Raw genomic sequence first — 19,066 nt, forward strand, 5'->3', positions numbered from 1 at the left:
CCGTCCTATAAAATTTTCCCTTGAGCTTCAGTGGCCTACGACGGTCACACAACACGCCGGATGCACTCTTTCCATCCAGCTCATATTCTATGGTTGAGATCTCCATCTAATTCTCCGTTCTCTTGCAAGATAGATCATAGGTAACGAAAACGGTCGCTTTTTGTGATCTTCGCTAGATTGCTCCGGTCATTAGTGTGGATAAGTAAATAAATGGATAGAGATAGGAAAGCAAACACAAGATGTACGTGGTTCACCCAGATTGGCTACGTCCACGGAATAGAAGAGTTCTCATTAATTGTGAAGGGTTTACACAAGTACATAGGTTCAAGCTCTCCTTTAGTGAGTACGAGTGAATGATTTAGTACAAATGACATTAGGAAATATTGTGGGAGAATGATCTCGTAATCACGAAACTTCTAAGTATCGGAGTGTGGTGTCGTCTTGACTTGCCTTATCTGTCTCATAGGTAGATGTGGCATCTTCTCTGGAAGTACTCTTCCTCCATCCAGGGGTGGTATCTTTAACTGGTGGAGATGCACAAGGTAATGTATCAATTTCACTTGAAGCTTACTTGTAGTTTCAGGCTTGGTCAAGCGCGATACAAACCATGTAGTAGGAGTCCCCCAAGTCACCGAGCTAGGAGGTCTGCTGAAAGAGGTGACAGACAAGGTAAGCAATCAGAGCTCCGACTGATTGTTCACCTTCTCCCCATCTTGCAGCAGCATGAAGGATAAAGAGAAGAAAAATGAGAAGAGATGATATGAGATACTTTTGCTTTTGAAGAAGTAACTTTCCACAGGCTTATTCTTGAACTGAGCTGGAGGGTTTTCTGGTTTCCTCCAGAGTATAAGGCCGACTGAAGAATTTGAGGGTCAAAACAAGTCCATCAAATCTAGAGTACGTTCCACCCTGCTGATATGGGATACTTTTGCTTTTGACAGAGTAATGGATGTATCGGCACGTGTGCTGTTACGCTTGTCTCCACATGCTTCCTTGTATCCTTCGCACTTGCCCTATCTGTTCCTCAAGCAGATGCGGAATCTTCCCTGGAAACATAAGATGTTGAAGATGAGTACTCGAGAGCAATGCCAGGTAAGTAATCAGGTAAGGGGTTCCAGGCAGTCAGTTCCTGGCTGGAAGCTTGATTCCAAGTGCTGACTGATTGCTCTCTTTCTCCTTGTCTTGCAGGTAAAAACAAGGCCAAAAGAAAAAACAGGAAAAAAGCATGATATGGGATACTCTTGCTTTTAACCCTGATGATATGAGATATTCTTGCTCTAGTATAGCTTGTTTGCAGAGGTATTATCGGGGGGAAAGAAAGCTGAATATTTCGAAAGGCTTTGTTGGGAGTGCCCTCTCAGATATGATGAAGGGTTGAGCATTTTTGCAGGTCTGCCTGTCCGTTGGGGATGGAGGTCGACATATATAGGAGTCTCCCTAACAACAAGTAGTAATGCTATTCCTTTACCCTGCTTGGTCATAGCACGGTAGTGGGAGCTGCCAGTTTCACATGTTTTAACTCTGTCAGAGCACTTTGAAAAAGTGGTCTGTGGTATCTGGCTCTCGAGATTCGGAGAACGATGCCTCTTCGATTTTTGAGAAAGCAATCATGTTGGGGGTCTGACTCTCGAGATTCGGAGAGCAGTGTCTCTTCGATTTTTGAGGAAGTAATCATGTTGGGAGTCTGGCTCTCGAGATTCGGAGGGCGGTGCCTCTTCGATTTTGGAGCAAGCAATCTTGTTGGGAGTGTTGTCTCGAATGTGAGTAAAGGTTGGACATGTTTGCTAGTCTACCTTGCCACGAAGCACAAAGGTTGACACATAGGGACTTTCCAATTATCCAGCAATGGTACTGTTCCTTTACCCTCTCTTCGATTTTGAGAAAGTAGTCATGTTGGGAGTCTGGCTCTCGAGATTCGGAGGACGGTGCCTCTTCGATTTTGGAGCAAGCAATCTTGTTGGGACTGTTTTCTCGAATGTGAGTAAAGGTTGGGCATGTTTGCTAGTCTACCTTGCCACGAAGCACAGAGGTTGACACACAGGGACTTTCCAATTATCCAGCAGTGGTACTGTTCCTTTACCCTTGTGGGTAATAATATGGTAGCTAGACCTTCAAAATTTATGTGTCTAAACTTTGTTAGTGCTGTTTCTTTGCTATTCTTTTACCTTTCTTGATCAGAGCGATGTAGTGGGAGCTGCAAGCTTCACGTGCTCAACTTTGGCAGAGAACTTTGGCAAAGTGATCTGTGGTACCCATGAGTTATTGTTGCATGTGGGAAGTGGGTGATTGAACAGTAAGATTCATGTGCTTTCTACTTCACCAGAAGTCTTCGACAGAATGCCCATAATTTCTGCAAAGCTGAGTGTGCGTGTGACAGGTGCTGACAAGGCTAGAAAAGTAGGTGCCTCTTTGATTTCTGAGATCGGCCCTCGTGGTCTCTGAGCAGCCCAGCTTTTGAGAAAGCGAGCGCCTCTTCGATTGATTCGGAGAACGGTGCCTCACCGATTTTTGAGAAAGCAATCATGCTGGGGGTCTGGCTCTCGAGATTCGGGGAGCAGTGTCTCTTCGATTTTTGAGAAAGTAATCATGTTGGGAGAGTGGCTCTCGAGATTCGGAGGGCGGTGCCTCTTCGATTTTGGAGCAAGCAATCTTGTTGGGAGTGTTTTCTCGAATGTGAGTAAAGGTTGGGCATGTTTGCTAGTCTACCTTGCCACGAAGCACAGAGGTTGACACACAGGGACTTTCCAATTATCCAGCAATGGTACTGTTCCTTTACCCTCTCTTCGATTTTTAAGAAAGTAGTCATGTTGGGAGTCTGGCTCTTTAGATTCGGAGGACGGTGCCTCTTCGATTTTGGAGCAAGCAATCTTATTGGGAGTGTTTTCTCGAATGTGAGTAAAGGTTGGGCATGTTTGCTAGTCTACCTTGCCACGAAGCACAGAGGTTGACATACATGGACTTTCCAATTATCCAGTAGTGGTACTGTTCCTTTACCCTTGTGGGTAATAATATGGTAGCTAGACCTTCAAAATTTATGGGTCTAAACTTTGTTAGTGCTGTTTCTTTGCTATTCTTTTACCCTTCTTGGTCAGAGCGATGTAGTGGGAGCTGCAAGCTTCACGTGCTCAACTTTGGCAGAGAACTTTGGCAAAGTTATCTGTGGTACCCATGAGCTATTGTTGCGTGTGGGAAGTGGGTGATTGAACAGTAAGATTCATGTGTTTTCTACTTCCCCAGAAGTCTTTGACAGAATGCCCATAATTTCCGCAAAGCTGAGTGTGCGTGTGACAGGTGCTGACAAGGCTGAAAAAGTAGGTGCCGCTTCGATTTCTGAGATCGGCCCTCGTGGTCTCTAGGGAGCCCAGCTTTTGAGAAAGCGAGCGCCTCTTCGATTTCTGAGATCGGCCTTCGTGGTCTTTGAGCAGCCCAACTTTTGAGAAAGCAAACGGCTCTTCGATTTCTGAGATCAACCCTCGTGATCTCTAAGCAGCCCAACTTTTGAGAAAGCAAACGCCTCTTCGATTTCTGAGCAAGCGCCTCTTTGATTTCTGAAGCTCCGTCGAGTGCAGATTTTTATAGGGGCTGGCATTAAGTTCCAAAGCACACTTGAATCTCCACCAGTAGAAGCTTCATTCTTGCACTTCTAAGATCTTGATTTGTCCGACCTATTCTCTCTTCAACACCTTTGAAAATGTCTGGCCCCTCCGACCGTCGTTTTGACTTGAACCTTGTTGAAGAGGCAGCCCCGCCTTCTCCAGACAACATATGGCGCCCATCCTTCGTCTCCCCAACTGGTCCTCTTACCGTTGGGGATTCCGTGATGAAGAATGATATGACCGCTGCGGTGGTGGCCAGGAACCTTGTCACTCCCAAAGATAACAGACTACTTTCCAAACGGTCTGATGAGTTAGCTGTTAAGGATTCGCTGGCTCTCAGTGTTCAGAGTGCAGGTTCTGTGTCTAATATGGCACAACGCCTATTTGCTCGAACCCGCCAAGTTGAATCATTGGCGGCTGAAGTGATGAGTCTCAAACAGGAGATTAGAGGGCTCAAGCATGAGAATAAACAGTTGCACCGGCTCGCACATGACTATGCTACAAACATGAAGAGGAAGCTTGACCAGATGAAGGAAACTGATGGTCAGGTTTTACTTGATCATCAGAGATTTGTGGGTTTGTTCCAAAGGCATTTATTGCCTTCGTCTTCTGGGGCTGTACCGCGTAATGAAGCTCCAAATGATCAACCTCTGATGCCTCCTCCTTCTAGGGTTCTGTCCAATACTGAGGCTCCAAATGATCCCCCTCCGGTGCCTTCTCTTTCTAGGGCTCTACCGACTGCTGAGACTTCTCCTAAGCAACCTTTGTGAAGGCTCCCTCTTGTGTGTTTATTTTGACTCATGTATATGTACATATTTGTAGCTTATCGGGGATATCAATAAATAAGCTTTCCTTCATTTCAACGTATTGTGTTAAATACACCAAAGCCTTCTTCGCTAAGTTCTTTGAATTTTCTTTTGTTGAAGCTTGTATGTTGAAGCTTTCTGAGTGGAGCATGTAGGTTGGGGTAGTGTTCCCTTAATTTCCCGAGTGAGGAAAACTTCTTGGTTTGAGACTTGGAAAATCCAAGTCACTGAGTGGGATCGGCTATATGAATCTTAGAACGCCATTGTGCTCGATCCTGTGTCATGTCCTTCGTTAGATCCAAGTACTCTAAGTCTTTTCTTAGAGTCTCTTCCAAAGTTTTCCTAGGTCTTCCTCTACCCCTTCGGCCCTGAACCTCTGTCCCATAGTCGCATCTTCTAATCGGAGCGTCAGTAGGCCTTCTTTGCACATGTCCAAACCACCGTAACCGATTTTCTCTCATCTTTCCTTCAATTTCGGCTACTCCTACTTTACCCCGGATATCCTCATTCCTAATCTTATCCTTTCTCGTGTGCCCACACATCCAACGAAGCATCCTCATCTCCGCTACACCCATTTTGTGTACGTGTTGATGTTTCACCGCCCAACATTCTGTGCCATACAGCATTGCCGGCCTTATTGCCGTCCTATAAAATTTTCCCTTGAGCTTCAGTGGCATACGGCGGTCACACAACACGCCGGATGCACTCTTCCACTTCATCCATCCAGCTTGTATTCTATGGTTGAGATCTCCATCTAATTCTCCGTTCTTTTGCAAGATAGATCCTAGGTAACGAAAACGGTCGCTCTTTGGTATTTCTTGATCTCTGATCCTCACCCCTAACTCGTTTTGGCCTCCATTTGCACTGAACTTGCACTCCATATATTCTGTCTTTGATCGGTTTAGGCGAAGACCTTTAGATTCCAACACTTCTCTCCAAAGGTTAAGCTTTGCATTTACCCCTTCCTGAGTTTCATCTATCAACACTATATCGTCTGCGAAAAGCATACACCAAGGAATATCATCTTGAATATGTCCTGTTAACTCATCCATTACGAACGCAAAAAGGTAAGGACTTAAGGATGAGCCTTGATGTAATCCTACAGTTATGGGAAAGCTTTCGGTTTGTCCTTCATGAGTTCTTACGGCAGTCTTTGCTCCTTCATACATATCCTTTATAGCTTGGATATATGCTACTCGTACTCCTTTCTTCTCTAAAATCCTCCAAAGAATGTCTCTTGGGACCCTATCATACGCTTTTTCCAAATCTATAAAGACCATGTGTAAATCCTTTTTCCCATCTCTATATCTTTCCATCAATCTTCGTAAGAGATAGATTGCCTCCATGGTTGAGCGCCCTGGCATGAACCCGAATTGGTTGTCCGAAACCCGTGTCTCTTGCCTCAATCTATGCTCAATGACTCTCTCCCAGAGCTTCATTGTATGACTCATTAGCTTAATACCCCTATAGTTCATGCAATTTTGTACGTCGCCCTTATTCTTGTAGATAGGCACCAAAGTGCTCGTTCGCCACTCATTTGGCATCTTCTTTGAAGCAACTATGTTTCCACACAAACCAGATTGCATTCCCCCCAAACTAAGTGTCCATGTTAAAGAGACAACAGGGGAACATTCAATTTAAATACATACACAGTACAAGCATCATCGACAAATAAGTTCCTGTTTACAACAGAATCAGAGACAACTAACAGGCAATGCAGAGCATGTGTAACAGAGAAAGAGAGATTACTTTGGTACTATCATCCCAACAATAGAAAAAGGAAGGATCGATGGCACCATATTTTTGGACACCAGTTTGAACACAAATTTTAGACCATTAGATTGACCCGCAATCGATGGTTAGGATTTAGTCTGAAAGCTAATTACTTATTACAAGTTTCCCTTCACAAGAAATTATTATTACCTTTTTTAATTATATACAAAACAACAATTAAATGCACAGTAACCAATTGAGCCTTGTACACTGTGCGAGTTTCAGTGTTCAATCAAACAAAGAAAAACTCTCAATGGCTCCCCATCTTCTTTCGTTCACCATTGCAGGCCAAGGATTCATGCATTTTTCTGCAACCAACACAGAAAGCGTATGCTCTCCACCACGCAGGCACTCTGTCCTATTAGATTTTTGATTTGATCCGGGATTTTTCCTTTTCTTCGCATATGGTGAAAAAAAAAACCAATAATTTCTTTCATTTAAAAAAAAAATTGTTTATCTCCACAATCCAATAGATTCATTACTTCTTTGTTTCAGTTGTAATTTGTGTAATATTCAAACTAATAGGGTTCCACTCTTTCAACACGAGTATCATGTTTTGAAACTCATACGTGGTGTGCAGACCCTTGCAGTCTACTAAGAAACAAAAACTGCAGAAAAAATTGCTACAAGAAGATGAAAATAAACCAGCAGCCAATGCTGCAGTAAACCAAAATATAAGAATACAAAAGGACCCAATGAGGAAAAACCCCACAAAAAAAGCCTCCTATAAATCACGAAGCTAGCAGGAATCTGGGTTTTCTTTCAAACTCATGTGTGTTACAACATAGATTGGTCAGTGTGCTTTAATGTGTTGTACTTTTATGCGCAAACGGAAGCGAATTATAACAAAGTACCAAATATCAACGTCGTAAGTGAAAGCTAAAACAAACAATCTCAAACTGACACAAGAGATTTACGTGGTTCGGCGTAAAGCCTACTCCACGGGCGAAGCACGGCGAGGAATTTCACTAAACAAACGGAGATTACAAAAGAGTGTTTAAACTCTCACAATCCAAATCCCACAAATTACAAACCCTAAACCAAACGAGTAGAGAACCCAAACCTAACGGAGAAGATTCTCCCAAATTGCTCTCTAACTCACAAATTGACTCTCACCAAATTGCCACACGAATGAGCAACACAAAATACAATAACCCTAAGGTCCTATTTATAGTGCATAGGACTTAGGTTACAATAGGAATCCTAATAGGAAATAAATCCAAATCCTAATCAAATAGGTAATTAACAAAATCTCTCCACCAAGGAAATTAACTAAGAAGTCAAAACCAAACCCAAATAGGACACCAAAACCAAATAGGTAACACAAACCTAATTTATTGCATCATCCTAATTTTGAGCCAAAAACCCAACAATCTCCACCTCGGCGAGAAATTAGCAAACTTCCAAATTTTGGGATACCAAAATACAAACGCAAACGTGCACCAAATTCTTTCGAAACTGATCTCCACCTAGACTCAAAAAATCCAAAAGTCTTCAAACTTGAAATTTCCTCCAACGCCTTCTCCAACAAATTCCATTATGGAAACTAACAAATACGAAACAAAATCCAAGTAAAAGCTTGAACATACGAACAAAAAGTGCGAATTGCACTCCACCCAAAGAGCTTGAGTACCAAGCTCCACCTCTTCACATAACCTTTAGAGGAGTTCAGAACAACAATCTTCTGCAATGTTTGCATCAACACTAGCAAAAGATTTATCAAACAACTTCTTTTTGCCCTTGAGTTTAGGGCAATCTACTTTCCAATGACCATCCTTATAACAATAGCTACAAGTGTTCTTTCCAAGTTTGCTCCTTTCCTTATTCCTTCCTTGAACTACCAAAGCTCCATCTTGTGTGTCAAACATTTTATTCTTTAGCTCTTTAAAATTCAAAGGGACTTTAACATCTTCCAAACTAAGACTTTCTCTACCAAATAGCATGGTATCGACAAAGTGTTCATATGAAGGAGATAAAGAACACAACAAAGTTATCGCATAATCCTCATCACTAATTTGGTTGTCCACACTTTTCAAATCCATCATAAGTTTATTGAATTCATCAACATGCTTATGAATTGACGTACCTTTATCCATACGAAGAGTATGCAAACTTTTCTTCAAATACAACCGTTTAGCAAGGGATTTGGTCATATACAAGCTCTCCAATTTTATCCACAACTCAGGTGCAGATTTGATGCTACCAACTTCACGCAAGACTTCATTCGATAAAGTCAGCAGGATTGCTCCAAGTGCCCGTTCCATAATGTCTTCTTTTTCTTCATCAGTCCACGAATCCGGCAAAGCCTTCACACCCTTTAGCGTTTTCAAAAGCCCTTGTTGAACTAACAAAGCATGCATCTTCAATTGCCAAATACCAAAGTCATTGCGTCGAACTTTTCAATATCAACTTTCACCAACGACACAGAAGGCTTCATAGTGACAGCCAAACAAAGCCCAAGCCTAAACCTGGGCTCTGATACCACTTGTTGTACTTTTATGCGCAAATGGAAGCGAATTATAACAAAGTACCAAATATCAACGTCGTAAGTGAAAGCTAAAACAAACAATCTCAAACTGACACAAGAGATTTACGTGGTTCGGCGTAAAGCCTACTCCACGGGCGAAGCACGGCGAAGAATTTCACTAAACAAACGGAGATTACAAAAGAGTGTTTAAACTCTCACAACCCAAATCCCACAAATTACAAACCCTAAACCAAACGAGTAGAGAACCCAATCCTAACGGAGAAGATTCTCCCAAATTGTTCTCTAACTCACAAATTGACTCTCACCAAATTGCCACACGAATGAGCCACACAAAATACACTAACCCTAAGGTCCTATTTATAGTGCATAGGACTTAGGTTACAATAGGAATCCTAATAGGAAATAAATCCAAATCCTAATCAAATAGGTAATTAACAAAATCTCTCCACCAAGGAAACTAACTAAGAAGTCAAAACCAAACCCAAATAGGACACCAAAACCAAATAGGTAACACAAACCTAATTTATTGCATCATCCTAATTTTGAGCCAAAAAACCCAACATAATAGTCTGGGTGGAGGAATGGAGAAAGACTGTATTGTTTAAAGTTTTAAACCTTAATGCTCACTTAGATTGGTCAGTGTGCAATTAATTATTAATTGGTAATAATAATATTAATTTTTTGATAAAATTGATTGAAGAAAGTAATAATAATCAATTAGGTTTCAGATTAACTCCTAACCGTTGCTTGTGGGCTAATCTAATGGTTTAAAAAATTGTGTCTAAACTTGTGTCTAAAATGTGGTGCCATAGATACTTCCCCGCATAAAAATTAAATAAATCTAACATGTGAAACTACAGATACCAAGCCCATAGTCATTTTTACAGCACAAATCAAAAGAGAATGCAAAAATACTTCATTAAAATCTTACAAGTGGAGGTGTTCCTTGAGCAATTTGCTGGACAGCTGAAGACCACTGTGCACTCCACATGTATGGGCCACCCACAGCTTGAAGTGGAATAGTACCCATGCTTCCTACACTATTGAGTGACGTGGAAAGTGACTTTGCAGGTTGCTGAGCATTCTGTATGGGAGGTGCTAAGCCAAAAAGAGCAACATAGAACCACAGGTTGCGAAATAACTTTAAAAGTGAAGGCTCCACATCTACTGTAGGATCAAAATCAGAACATATCTCAGCTACAGCAAGAAGTAGTGGTCCCAAAAAATCTCCTCCACTCCTGCAATAGTTAGATATTAGATAAAATTTTGAAACACATAAGCAATGAGAAATGGAAATATTTTGAAAAAGTATCAGAAAACCAAAACCTGTGAGGTGCACAAGTTGTCATGAATTAAATGAGAATTATATGGAAAACACTACGGCATGCAATCAGCAGCTATATTATTTGAAAGGAACTCTACCTTCCGCTTTTGGATTCAGCAGCGAGGCCTACATCTGAGCATAAAGACAGTAGACGGTGACGATAGTCTGAACGTAATTTAGCATTTGTAAGATCACTAGCAATCAGAAGAAATCCTGCAGGAAGAGTCTAGAATGTGATTGAACCAGTGAGAATCGGTTTATAGTATCAATCAAGCAATCAACAGTATCATGTGTAGCTTTGCTTAAGTATACAGACCTCAAGGCGCTCTGTTGTGGCTTCTGGTGGCACAGTTTTGCTTTCAGCAGATCCTAAACTTGAAAGTTTACTTAAGTAACTCCTTGTCATTAGAACAACAGTCTCCCGGTAGGACTTCTCAAAACCTAAACTTGCCATGCGTGATACAGCATCAAGGAGCTGTTGTACAGTATAATAAGGAAGTGAGAAACCAAATATTTAAGCAATATCTTACATTTTTGCTGGATAATATTAAATTTAATCAAAGTTACTTGACAAAAATGTTTAAAGAAAAACCTATATCATAAAATACATGCCATAAAGACACAGATACCATACCCGGAGTCGCAATAAACTAGGACTCGAAGCATCGCCCTCTTCTAAGCTTTCAATAAATAGAGGTAATATCATGTCCACAACTTCAGACTTCTTCACAGCAACATTCAGATCGGCTAGCAAGCGTATAACATTAAGCTGCACAACAGGAAGTGCCTCTTTATCTTTATCAACCTGAAATTAGCAAGATAATATAAGAATTAGATTAAGTCAAGATAGATAAACAGAAAAAAAAAAAAAAAATAGAAGATATTCATTACTTATATGGCATCACGGTTTGGCATGATAAGAAAAGGCTTAGTGTGCCAATCTTTCGAATAGAACCGAAAACTTTGTATTAAGCAAAATTCTTTCTTGCAGGAAGTACATACAAGAAAGGAAGAAACAATAAATTTTGTTGAAAAGTATATAGTACAAGCATAATCACAAACACAAAAGCATGTGTAAATCTAGCATTTAGAGAATCTAGAGATATAAATTAAAAGAAAGACAAAACAATACAGTCAGATGAAAGTAACTGTTCATATATGCATTACACGTGTAAATCTGTTAATTAGTATCTTGTATGCAACAACAAACCTGTTCCTCATAGTCATTTCGTTCACGAATACTTGTCGCTAATCCCATTATGAATGTGTCAACCGGCGCACGCTCCTTAGTCCAACAAGATTCAATTATCTCACAACTCGTCTTCATCACACTCTCAAACATTGGTGCCTGGCTGGTTGCCCAAGTATCAGCCTGAAAAATCACATTGTAGAAAAGCAAAAGCAAATAAAGTAAAATTCCGTTTCACACTTCAGAATGATATCTAAAATTTAGCACCACTTAAAATATGTACCTGTGCGCATACAGTTAACACAACAGGTTTGAGGCGGATGAGCAAAATACGTAATGCCTGGCCCCCACGCTTGACAGCAATTTGAGCAAGCCCAGATAGCAAAGAAGCAAAGAGCTCTTCACAAACTCTCATTTTCCGCCACACGGAGAGTAAACAGGCTTCAGAAGCATCCATCAACAATGCCAGACTCTCATGTGCCAACTTCTTTGCTGATTTCACGTCAGTATCATAGCAAGCCAGGCAACTAAGAGTCAACTTGGCAGCAGCTTGATAAACTGACAGTTTCGTATTGATTCTTGCTTTCAAAAGTGCCCCATGTTCAGTCCAATCCCGCTTTCTAATCTGCCCACATGTAACAAATGACAAAAACAACAAACTCAATTCTAGGCTTTCACATGAACAGCACTCTAAAGCAGTAACTTTTCAAATAAACAATAAGACCTTACCTTCAGAAACACTGACGTAGACTGTAGCTGCCTCTTTGCGATTAATCTGACCCGATCCAAAAGCGCAGAATCGATACTGACTTTATCCAAAATATGAGCTACCAATTTGAAAGCAATCTCTTGCTTCTCCAAATTCTCAACAGACTCTTCCTCAAATGAAGAAACTTGCTGCCTAAGCATCACAGCTCCGCCTCCCTCACCAAGACCGAAATTCACACCCAGTTGATCAACACCACTCTTCCACACAATGCTGCTCCCATTCATCATCACCGACCCCCTTGACGATATACTACCCGATGAACCCGACACATTGCTCGCCTCATTTCTGGGGCTGGAGCTCTCATTCGCTTGGTAATGGTTTCCATTCATTGGGGAGCTCTGCGCAGACGAGGTCTCTGAGTTGGCCCCAATTCGTCTTGGCGTAACCGGGGACTGAACCACCGGTCCCGAAGCCGCAAACTGGTCAATAAGCATTGTAATCAACTTCTCGGCATCCGAAGGCAAAATTGGAAGGAAATGTTCTGATAGGGCCATGAGGAAAGCCCGACAAATACCTAAATCTTCGCCGCCACTGGTAATTGCCAAAACTACAACCTCACCAGTGAACCCAACAATCTCTGTAGCAAAATCGGGAGACAATTCGGTAGCTTTACACACGTACCCCAAAAAATCCAAGAAGAAAGAAGCAATCGAGTCGTTTCCAAACGATTGGGGCCAAAACGACCGATTGAACGACGCGGGAACCGAGCGTAGGAACTCGAGAACCACCGATTTCGGGCGGAGATCAGCAGAATCGGGGCATTTGGACATGAAGCGCGCGACGGCGAGGACAGCATTGAGCTGAATCTGCGAAACCCTAGGTGATCCGCCCAGAAAAATCTCGGGAGGCGGACACCGGCCACAAATCCACGAAAGCTTCTGGGTGAATTGCGCCGGGTGGTCCGCAATCAGGTCGCAGAGCTCCATCAATGCCTCCATTGCGAACGAATCCGATAACAAAAATCCAAATCCGAAGAAACTCAAACTCGGTGTCGATTTCGATTCCGCTTGAACAACGCGAAAAGCTCCTCAGGTTTCCCGCCTCGGAGCTGGATTGGAAGGTTCCATAGGAGTACAATGCAGGAGAGTGAAAGAGGAAATTAGGGTTTTTTGGCAGAAGAAAACAACATTTTTGTTGCAGTCGTCTTTGTCTTTGTAAACGTTTCTGGAAATGTCCGCCTTTTTTTGCAATTGTGCTTCCTCTGTTTTTGATTTCTGTTTTTTTTCTGTAAATTCAAATCCTTGTATTTTTTCTTCAGATTATGTTTTTGGTTTCTTTTGGGGGTCCTCTCTCTCAAAATTTCTCTCCGTCATCACCAAAACTTACGGTTGCTAGTTAGTAGTTCCTACGCGAGCGAGTTGAGTCGGTGAGTTACAACTAGGCACGTGATGTGGACTCTTGGCTAATTTTTCCTTTATCAATAACATCTCCAAATGAGATGTTAAAAAGTCCTTGCAAGTAATAATTGTGGCGCTAAAAATAATCGAAAAACATATGAAGGCAACACGTAGATTCTTGGGTAAAAAAGTCAAATCATACGCGCAAGCAACGAACAATCATGACTCAATCAAGATCAAAAGTGATCAAAATAGATATTTATTCAAAACCTATTTCATCCATCCTCATCAAATTCTCCCCACAAGGTAACCTCCAAAATATTTATTCAAATAGGATTAATTACCTAAATTAATTGATTAATTTCCTAATTGATTGCAAGATATTATTTTGACATAATATCTTGCAATTACACCCAAAAACCAGCATATGTGGCCGCTTCCCATCTCTCCAAAAACCTAAGTCCATTCTCCTCCCAAAATTCTCTAAACATTTTATCTCTTAAATTATAACTTCGGTATTGGAGGTTTTTCGGCCAAAGCCCCATATTCATCATGGGAGCATGAGCCTCTTGGCTTTGACCTTAGGTATTAATTGTTTTGCAGGTTCATTTTCGTCCACGAAAAAGAAGGCAGAAATTTGCATCCATAAATTGGTGCTTTCATTCAGATTTTGATTCACACGCTCGAAGAAGACTCTCGCATCCAAGGTTTTCCATTTCTTGTTCATTCACAGATTTTTCGTACGTTCTTATTCCTAGAATTTTTTATAAAAATTCTTTGAATAAATGTAAAAAAAAAGTACAATGACAAGAAATTCAAAAACCACGACGAATAGAACTTGCTACGTTCAAGGATTTGGACCACGACGATCCACGAGGCTCAACGCGACAACAAGTGTAATGGCACCACCACCACGAGGTATCACCATAGCAGTAACCACTATTGTCATCCACGGCGAGATCCACACCCACGGTAAGCAAGCCACCTTGTAGCAACAGGGCCAAGCCTATGCCACAAGGTCTCCAGCCCAGATTGAGTAGGCCACGACCCAAAAGAAAAAAGCCTTAAAGGCAGCTTAGCTTGTTGCCACTTTAGCAATCCAGGCCCAGACGCTAGCAGCCGAAGCCTAGCATGCCCAGGCCCTTGTCGCACAGCAGCCAGCCCAAGCTGGGCCGAAGAGGAAACAGGCCCAGCACTCACGCCCACTGCACATGGGGCAACCTACGCTAACGGCCCAACCCGATCCCGCAACCCAATTGGAGATCAAACCCACTTCCTTGGCCCAGCTCACTCCCGTGGTGTCCCAAACAGCCCAAGACCGGTTCAACCGTCCCAGCTTCAAATTTATAGGCTGACGATTGAACTGGGGGCATTTTCACCCCATTTTTCTACGGATTTAACATTTCCCAACTCAAATATCGCGGCCAGAGTCTACCACACTTCCACTACTCAAGAAGACACATTTCGTCCAAGCTTTTCCAACCCGAATTGCGAACAACACATGTCTTGACAAGTCATAGAGTTGAAAAATGCCCTCTCACAACAGACAACCTTGGTGAATTAGCTCTTGCAGCGTACCAAGATGCAACGTGCCCCAGACGAGATGTCCCAAAGTAGGACAATGGCAGACGATGAACCTCTCCATCAGCATCCCAATAAGCAGCCACGAATCGAGCGTTCCGGTAGTGTAAACTCCCGACTGGGCCCCCGAGATAGCGTATACTCTCGTCTTAACGCGCGGATGAGTGTGCACTCTCAGTTAGGCCCACGGATGAGCATACACCCACGGTTATGGTTACATTCCAATAATCAACATGAGCAACCTTCTAGGTAAAGTGCTCAGTCGCGGCTAGGCCCGCAATGAGTATTATCCACCTCACATCGGAGTAGGCAGCACGACGGACGGAGAGAAATAGTCACTCAATCCGGCTTAAGTTCAACCGGTATCCTGCAAGAAATTCGCTCGCCTGCTAGGAACGTACCATATACAGCTGCGGCATAAACAAACCGAACATATAGAAAATCAACCGAGACCAACATGTCAAGACCCGGGGCAGCTGAGAGCTCTGCCACCCCCCAACAATGGCAAATTCAAGAAGAAGTAGAGAGGCTCTTGATCGAACGATTACGTGATTTCCAGCCCAATAAAGCTACTGATGAGGCACTCCGATGAGACATAACCAACATAAGTATGTCACCATTCATTAACAAGATCGAGCAGACGAGACTATCCCACATAAATTGTCGAATACAAAGATTACTTTTGTTTCAACAAAGGTAGCAACTCAACCTAATGGCTCGCTGAGGGCAGACGAGTACTAGAAGGACACACTAGCCTAACTACCAAGAACTGAAGGCAGGCCTTACTCTCAACACTCTAGACGATTCAATACTGAAGAAGCACATCACTAGTAGTCGAGCATTATGGATCTAGTGGTCCAATTGTTGTGCACAACCTGACCCAAGCCAACCTCAGCTCTGCGCTTACAGCCGTGCCTATCTACTCCACGATTCCCGGCAACTCTAGATTTGTCACCATGACTCTTAATTGTTCTTACCTGCTTCACGGCTCCCAGCAGCCTAAATCTATCACCATGGCTCCTAATCGTACCGATCTTGCACCACGGCTCTCAGCCCTACTGATCTCACATTGTGGCTTTTAATCGCGCAGACCAAGCTCATGGCACTCCAAACTTCAAAGCATCCAATGACGGAGCAAAAGATAGGGCTTTATTAACAGCCCATGTTAGCGAAAGACTTAGCGGTGAAAAAGCTTACAATCCATTCAGATTCTCAGCTGATCACCAACCAAGCCTCATAAAGGCACATGAAGAAATATCTAACGATGGCACAATACTTGAAGAAAGTTCGGGAGTAGCTCGATGCACTTCCCACTTACACCTTTACACGGGTTCCACAAACAGTTTAAAGTCTAAAGCAGATCTCCAAACAAGACTTACAAGCTGAAGATTATTTTAGTTGTCCAACTTTCCTCAGTTGTACACAAAACAACGACTTCCATGCTCTTCAATGCGAGAGGGTAAACTAATCCCCTAACACTCATATGGGTCTGCTCTCCAGTACGAGAGAATAAACTAATTGTTCTTTAGTACGAAAGGGTAAACCAATTTCCCGACATCCATATGGGTCTGCTCTCTAGTGCGAGCGGGTAAACCAATTCCCCAACACCTATATAGGTAAGCTCTCTAGTGCGAGAGGGTAAACTAATTCCCTGACACCCATCTGGGTAAGCTCTCCAATGCGAAAAAACCACATAGCTCAAAAGCTCGAATGATTGAAGACCAACTAGGCAACGAATGGTCAAGGGATAACAACCATTTTGCACTCAACAGTTCGCTCATCTGACACTTTATCTTCAGCAGCGCCGATCTTGGCGGCTCCATCTACGATAATTGAGAATTCAAACTCAAGTAGTTTCCTCATTTTTGGCAAGTAGCCCAAACGAGGTAGCCCAAACTGTGGCCCATGCCACGCCACTTCCTTAGCCCATGCTGAGCCAATTCTTGGCTTCAGTCAAGTCGAGCAGCACAAGCAATGGCCCTTTTTACACCACCTCCTTGGCCCATGCCAAGCCGACTCCTAGCCCTTGTCAGTCGATGTGCCACACCACCCTGACAGCTGCCCCGTGGCAGCACCACCCAAGAAGAAGACAAGGAGAATTAAGTTTTTCTTACATCAATGAGGCATAGACAAGACAAAGAAATCAACGGAAGACGGTTCTTTGCACACGCAAGCAAAAAAGAGTGCTAGGAGAAAGGGAACAAATATCCTCTAGTTTTCTCTCTTTCTTGTAGGGATAAATAATTACCCTCCGAAGTTGATTTAATCCCCTACTTAAGGTAGGCTTAAATAGGCTTTGGAGGTGATTTATTTCCCTTTCCTATAAGAATCTAATTCCAAGTCCAAGTGAGACTTTGCATTAAAGTTGGAGATCTTTACACCTCATTCCCTTTCCTGCGAGCAGCCCAGCAGGTGTGGGGGCATTTGTGGAGCCAAAAATAATATAGAAAAATATGGAGGTGACACGTGGATTCTTGGGTGAAAATGACAAAATTACCCTCGAGGTATACTAGAACTCCAGCAGACAATCATGACTCAATCAAGGTCAAAAGTGATCAAAATAGGTATTTATTCAAAACTTATTTCATCCATCCTCATCAAATTCATCCATCCTCATCAAATTCTCCCCACAAGGTAACCTCCAAAATATTTATTCAAAATAGGATTAATTACCTAAATTAATTGATTAATTTCCTAATTAATTAATTAATTTCCTAATTGATTGCAAGATATTATTTTGACATATATCTTGCAATTACACCCAAAAATCAGCATATGTGGCTGGTTCCCATCTCTCCAAAGGGGGTCGGCCACACCCTATAAATACCATCTCATTTCTCCAAAAAACTAAGTCCATTCTCCCAAAATTCTCTAAACACTTTCTCTCTCAATTTCTAACTTTGGCATCGGAGGTTCTTAGGCCAAGCCCCCCCCCAATTCATCATGGGTGCGTTAGGCCCTTGGCCTTGACCTTAGGTGTTAATTGTTTTGCAGGTGCATTTTCGTCCAAGAAGAAGACGGAAATTTGCATCCACAATAATGGTAGAAAAAGATAACACTTGTGTTTTTCACCAAAAAATCTAATTCATATGTGACATGACATAGAATATCAGCAAAAATAATTGCTGTCAAATTTGACAGCAGTTTCAAATAATTTTTAATTAATTTTTTATTGAACAAAATTTTAATTAATTTTTAAATACTTTTTATTCATTTTTTTTATTAGTTTAAAGCATTGCATTTTCATTTCCTTTCATTACCAATGTAATGCTTAAATATTTTTATACCTTTTAGTTTATATTCTTTGCATTTTAATGAAAGGAAAACAAGTATGAATTTTTATTTTATATCAAAAATTTGACATATCGAGCGGAGAGTAAAATTTTAAAAATTTCAAAGTGACACGTAGAATACTAAAAATTCATATACATTGTTAAAAATGAAATACTCAAACTAAGGTATAAAGTGGAGCATGCTACTCGACTAGATCTCGTTTATGTCAAAATAGAGTTGGGCATTTAGATTTGGAGTCGACTATGAGATTCTGAGAGCTCAAGGCAAGAAACCAGGAAAAGGCTCTTAGGTCCTTAAGCACTCTAATATGTTGTATATAGGGCTTTTTTTCATTTTTTTTTTAGTTACCAGATATCTCACTCCCCTTACGAGTGCCTTTTAATTAATTGAAAAAATGCCTTTCATTTGTTAGTTTTCAGAACTTCAATTACAATTTACAAGTCAACCTCACAATACCAAAGTACGAAAGAAACTAAGACCAAATTTGTTAATGGGTTCTTAACGTATGACCCAATAACGACCTAACTCATCAACGTGCTAACTTGAAATTTGTCATTTTTGTGTCGGATTAACGATTAAGCTCCACATTCAAACAAGAGCTCATTTGACTAATTACAACTTACATGCTCAGCAGATATTTACATTTGTTAGTTTAGGAGAAGATTATTGCCCAATAAACATGTAGATTAAAGTAAGAATATATTTAGTTAATTTACAGTACAAATTTTTCATCCCAAAGAAAAAGTACCGAATTCAACCTTCACCAATAAAATACATTAAGCAAATGTGAATTTTTAACTATTTTGACTATATAAATAAGTTTTCATCCTAATTTCATAAGTTTCTCGGTAAACAAAAAAGGCAAAAATATATAATCACAAGCTGATTCAACTATTAACAAAAAGTTAC

The 19,066-nt window shown here is 41.4% G+C and overlaps 1 protein-coding gene across 1 annotated transcript in view; it reads right to left on the reverse strand.

The window, feature by feature from the left end:
• LOC103423285 (phosphatidylinositol 4-kinase alpha 1-like) overlaps positions 1-13,256 on the reverse strand; it is a 30,662-nt gene extending 17,406 nt beyond the window's left edge. The window contains exons 1-7 of the mRNA XM_029109583.2: positions 11,906-13,256; positions 11,460-11,801; positions 11,198-11,359; positions 10,622-10,792; positions 10,304-10,462; positions 10,086-10,213; positions 9,595-9,901 (exon numbers count right to left, since the gene is read on the reverse strand). Coding sequence (XP_028965416.1) covers positions 9,595-9,901; positions 10,086-10,213; positions 10,304-10,462; positions 10,622-10,792; positions 11,198-11,359; positions 11,460-11,801; positions 11,906-12,883 — 2,247 coding nt within the window. The 5' untranslated portion in view covers positions 12,884-13,256. The remainder of the gene's footprint in view (positions 1-9,594; positions 9,902-10,085; positions 10,214-10,303; positions 10,463-10,621; positions 10,793-11,197; positions 11,360-11,459; positions 11,802-11,905) is intronic.
• Positions 13,257-19,066: the final 5,810 nt, after the last annotated feature.

Source organism: Malus domestica, chromosome 10, assembly GCF_042453785.1.
Source record: "Malus domestica chromosome 10, GDT2T_hap1".
NCBI lineage: Eukaryota > Viridiplantae > Streptophyta > Magnoliopsida > Rosales > Rosaceae > Malus > Malus domestica.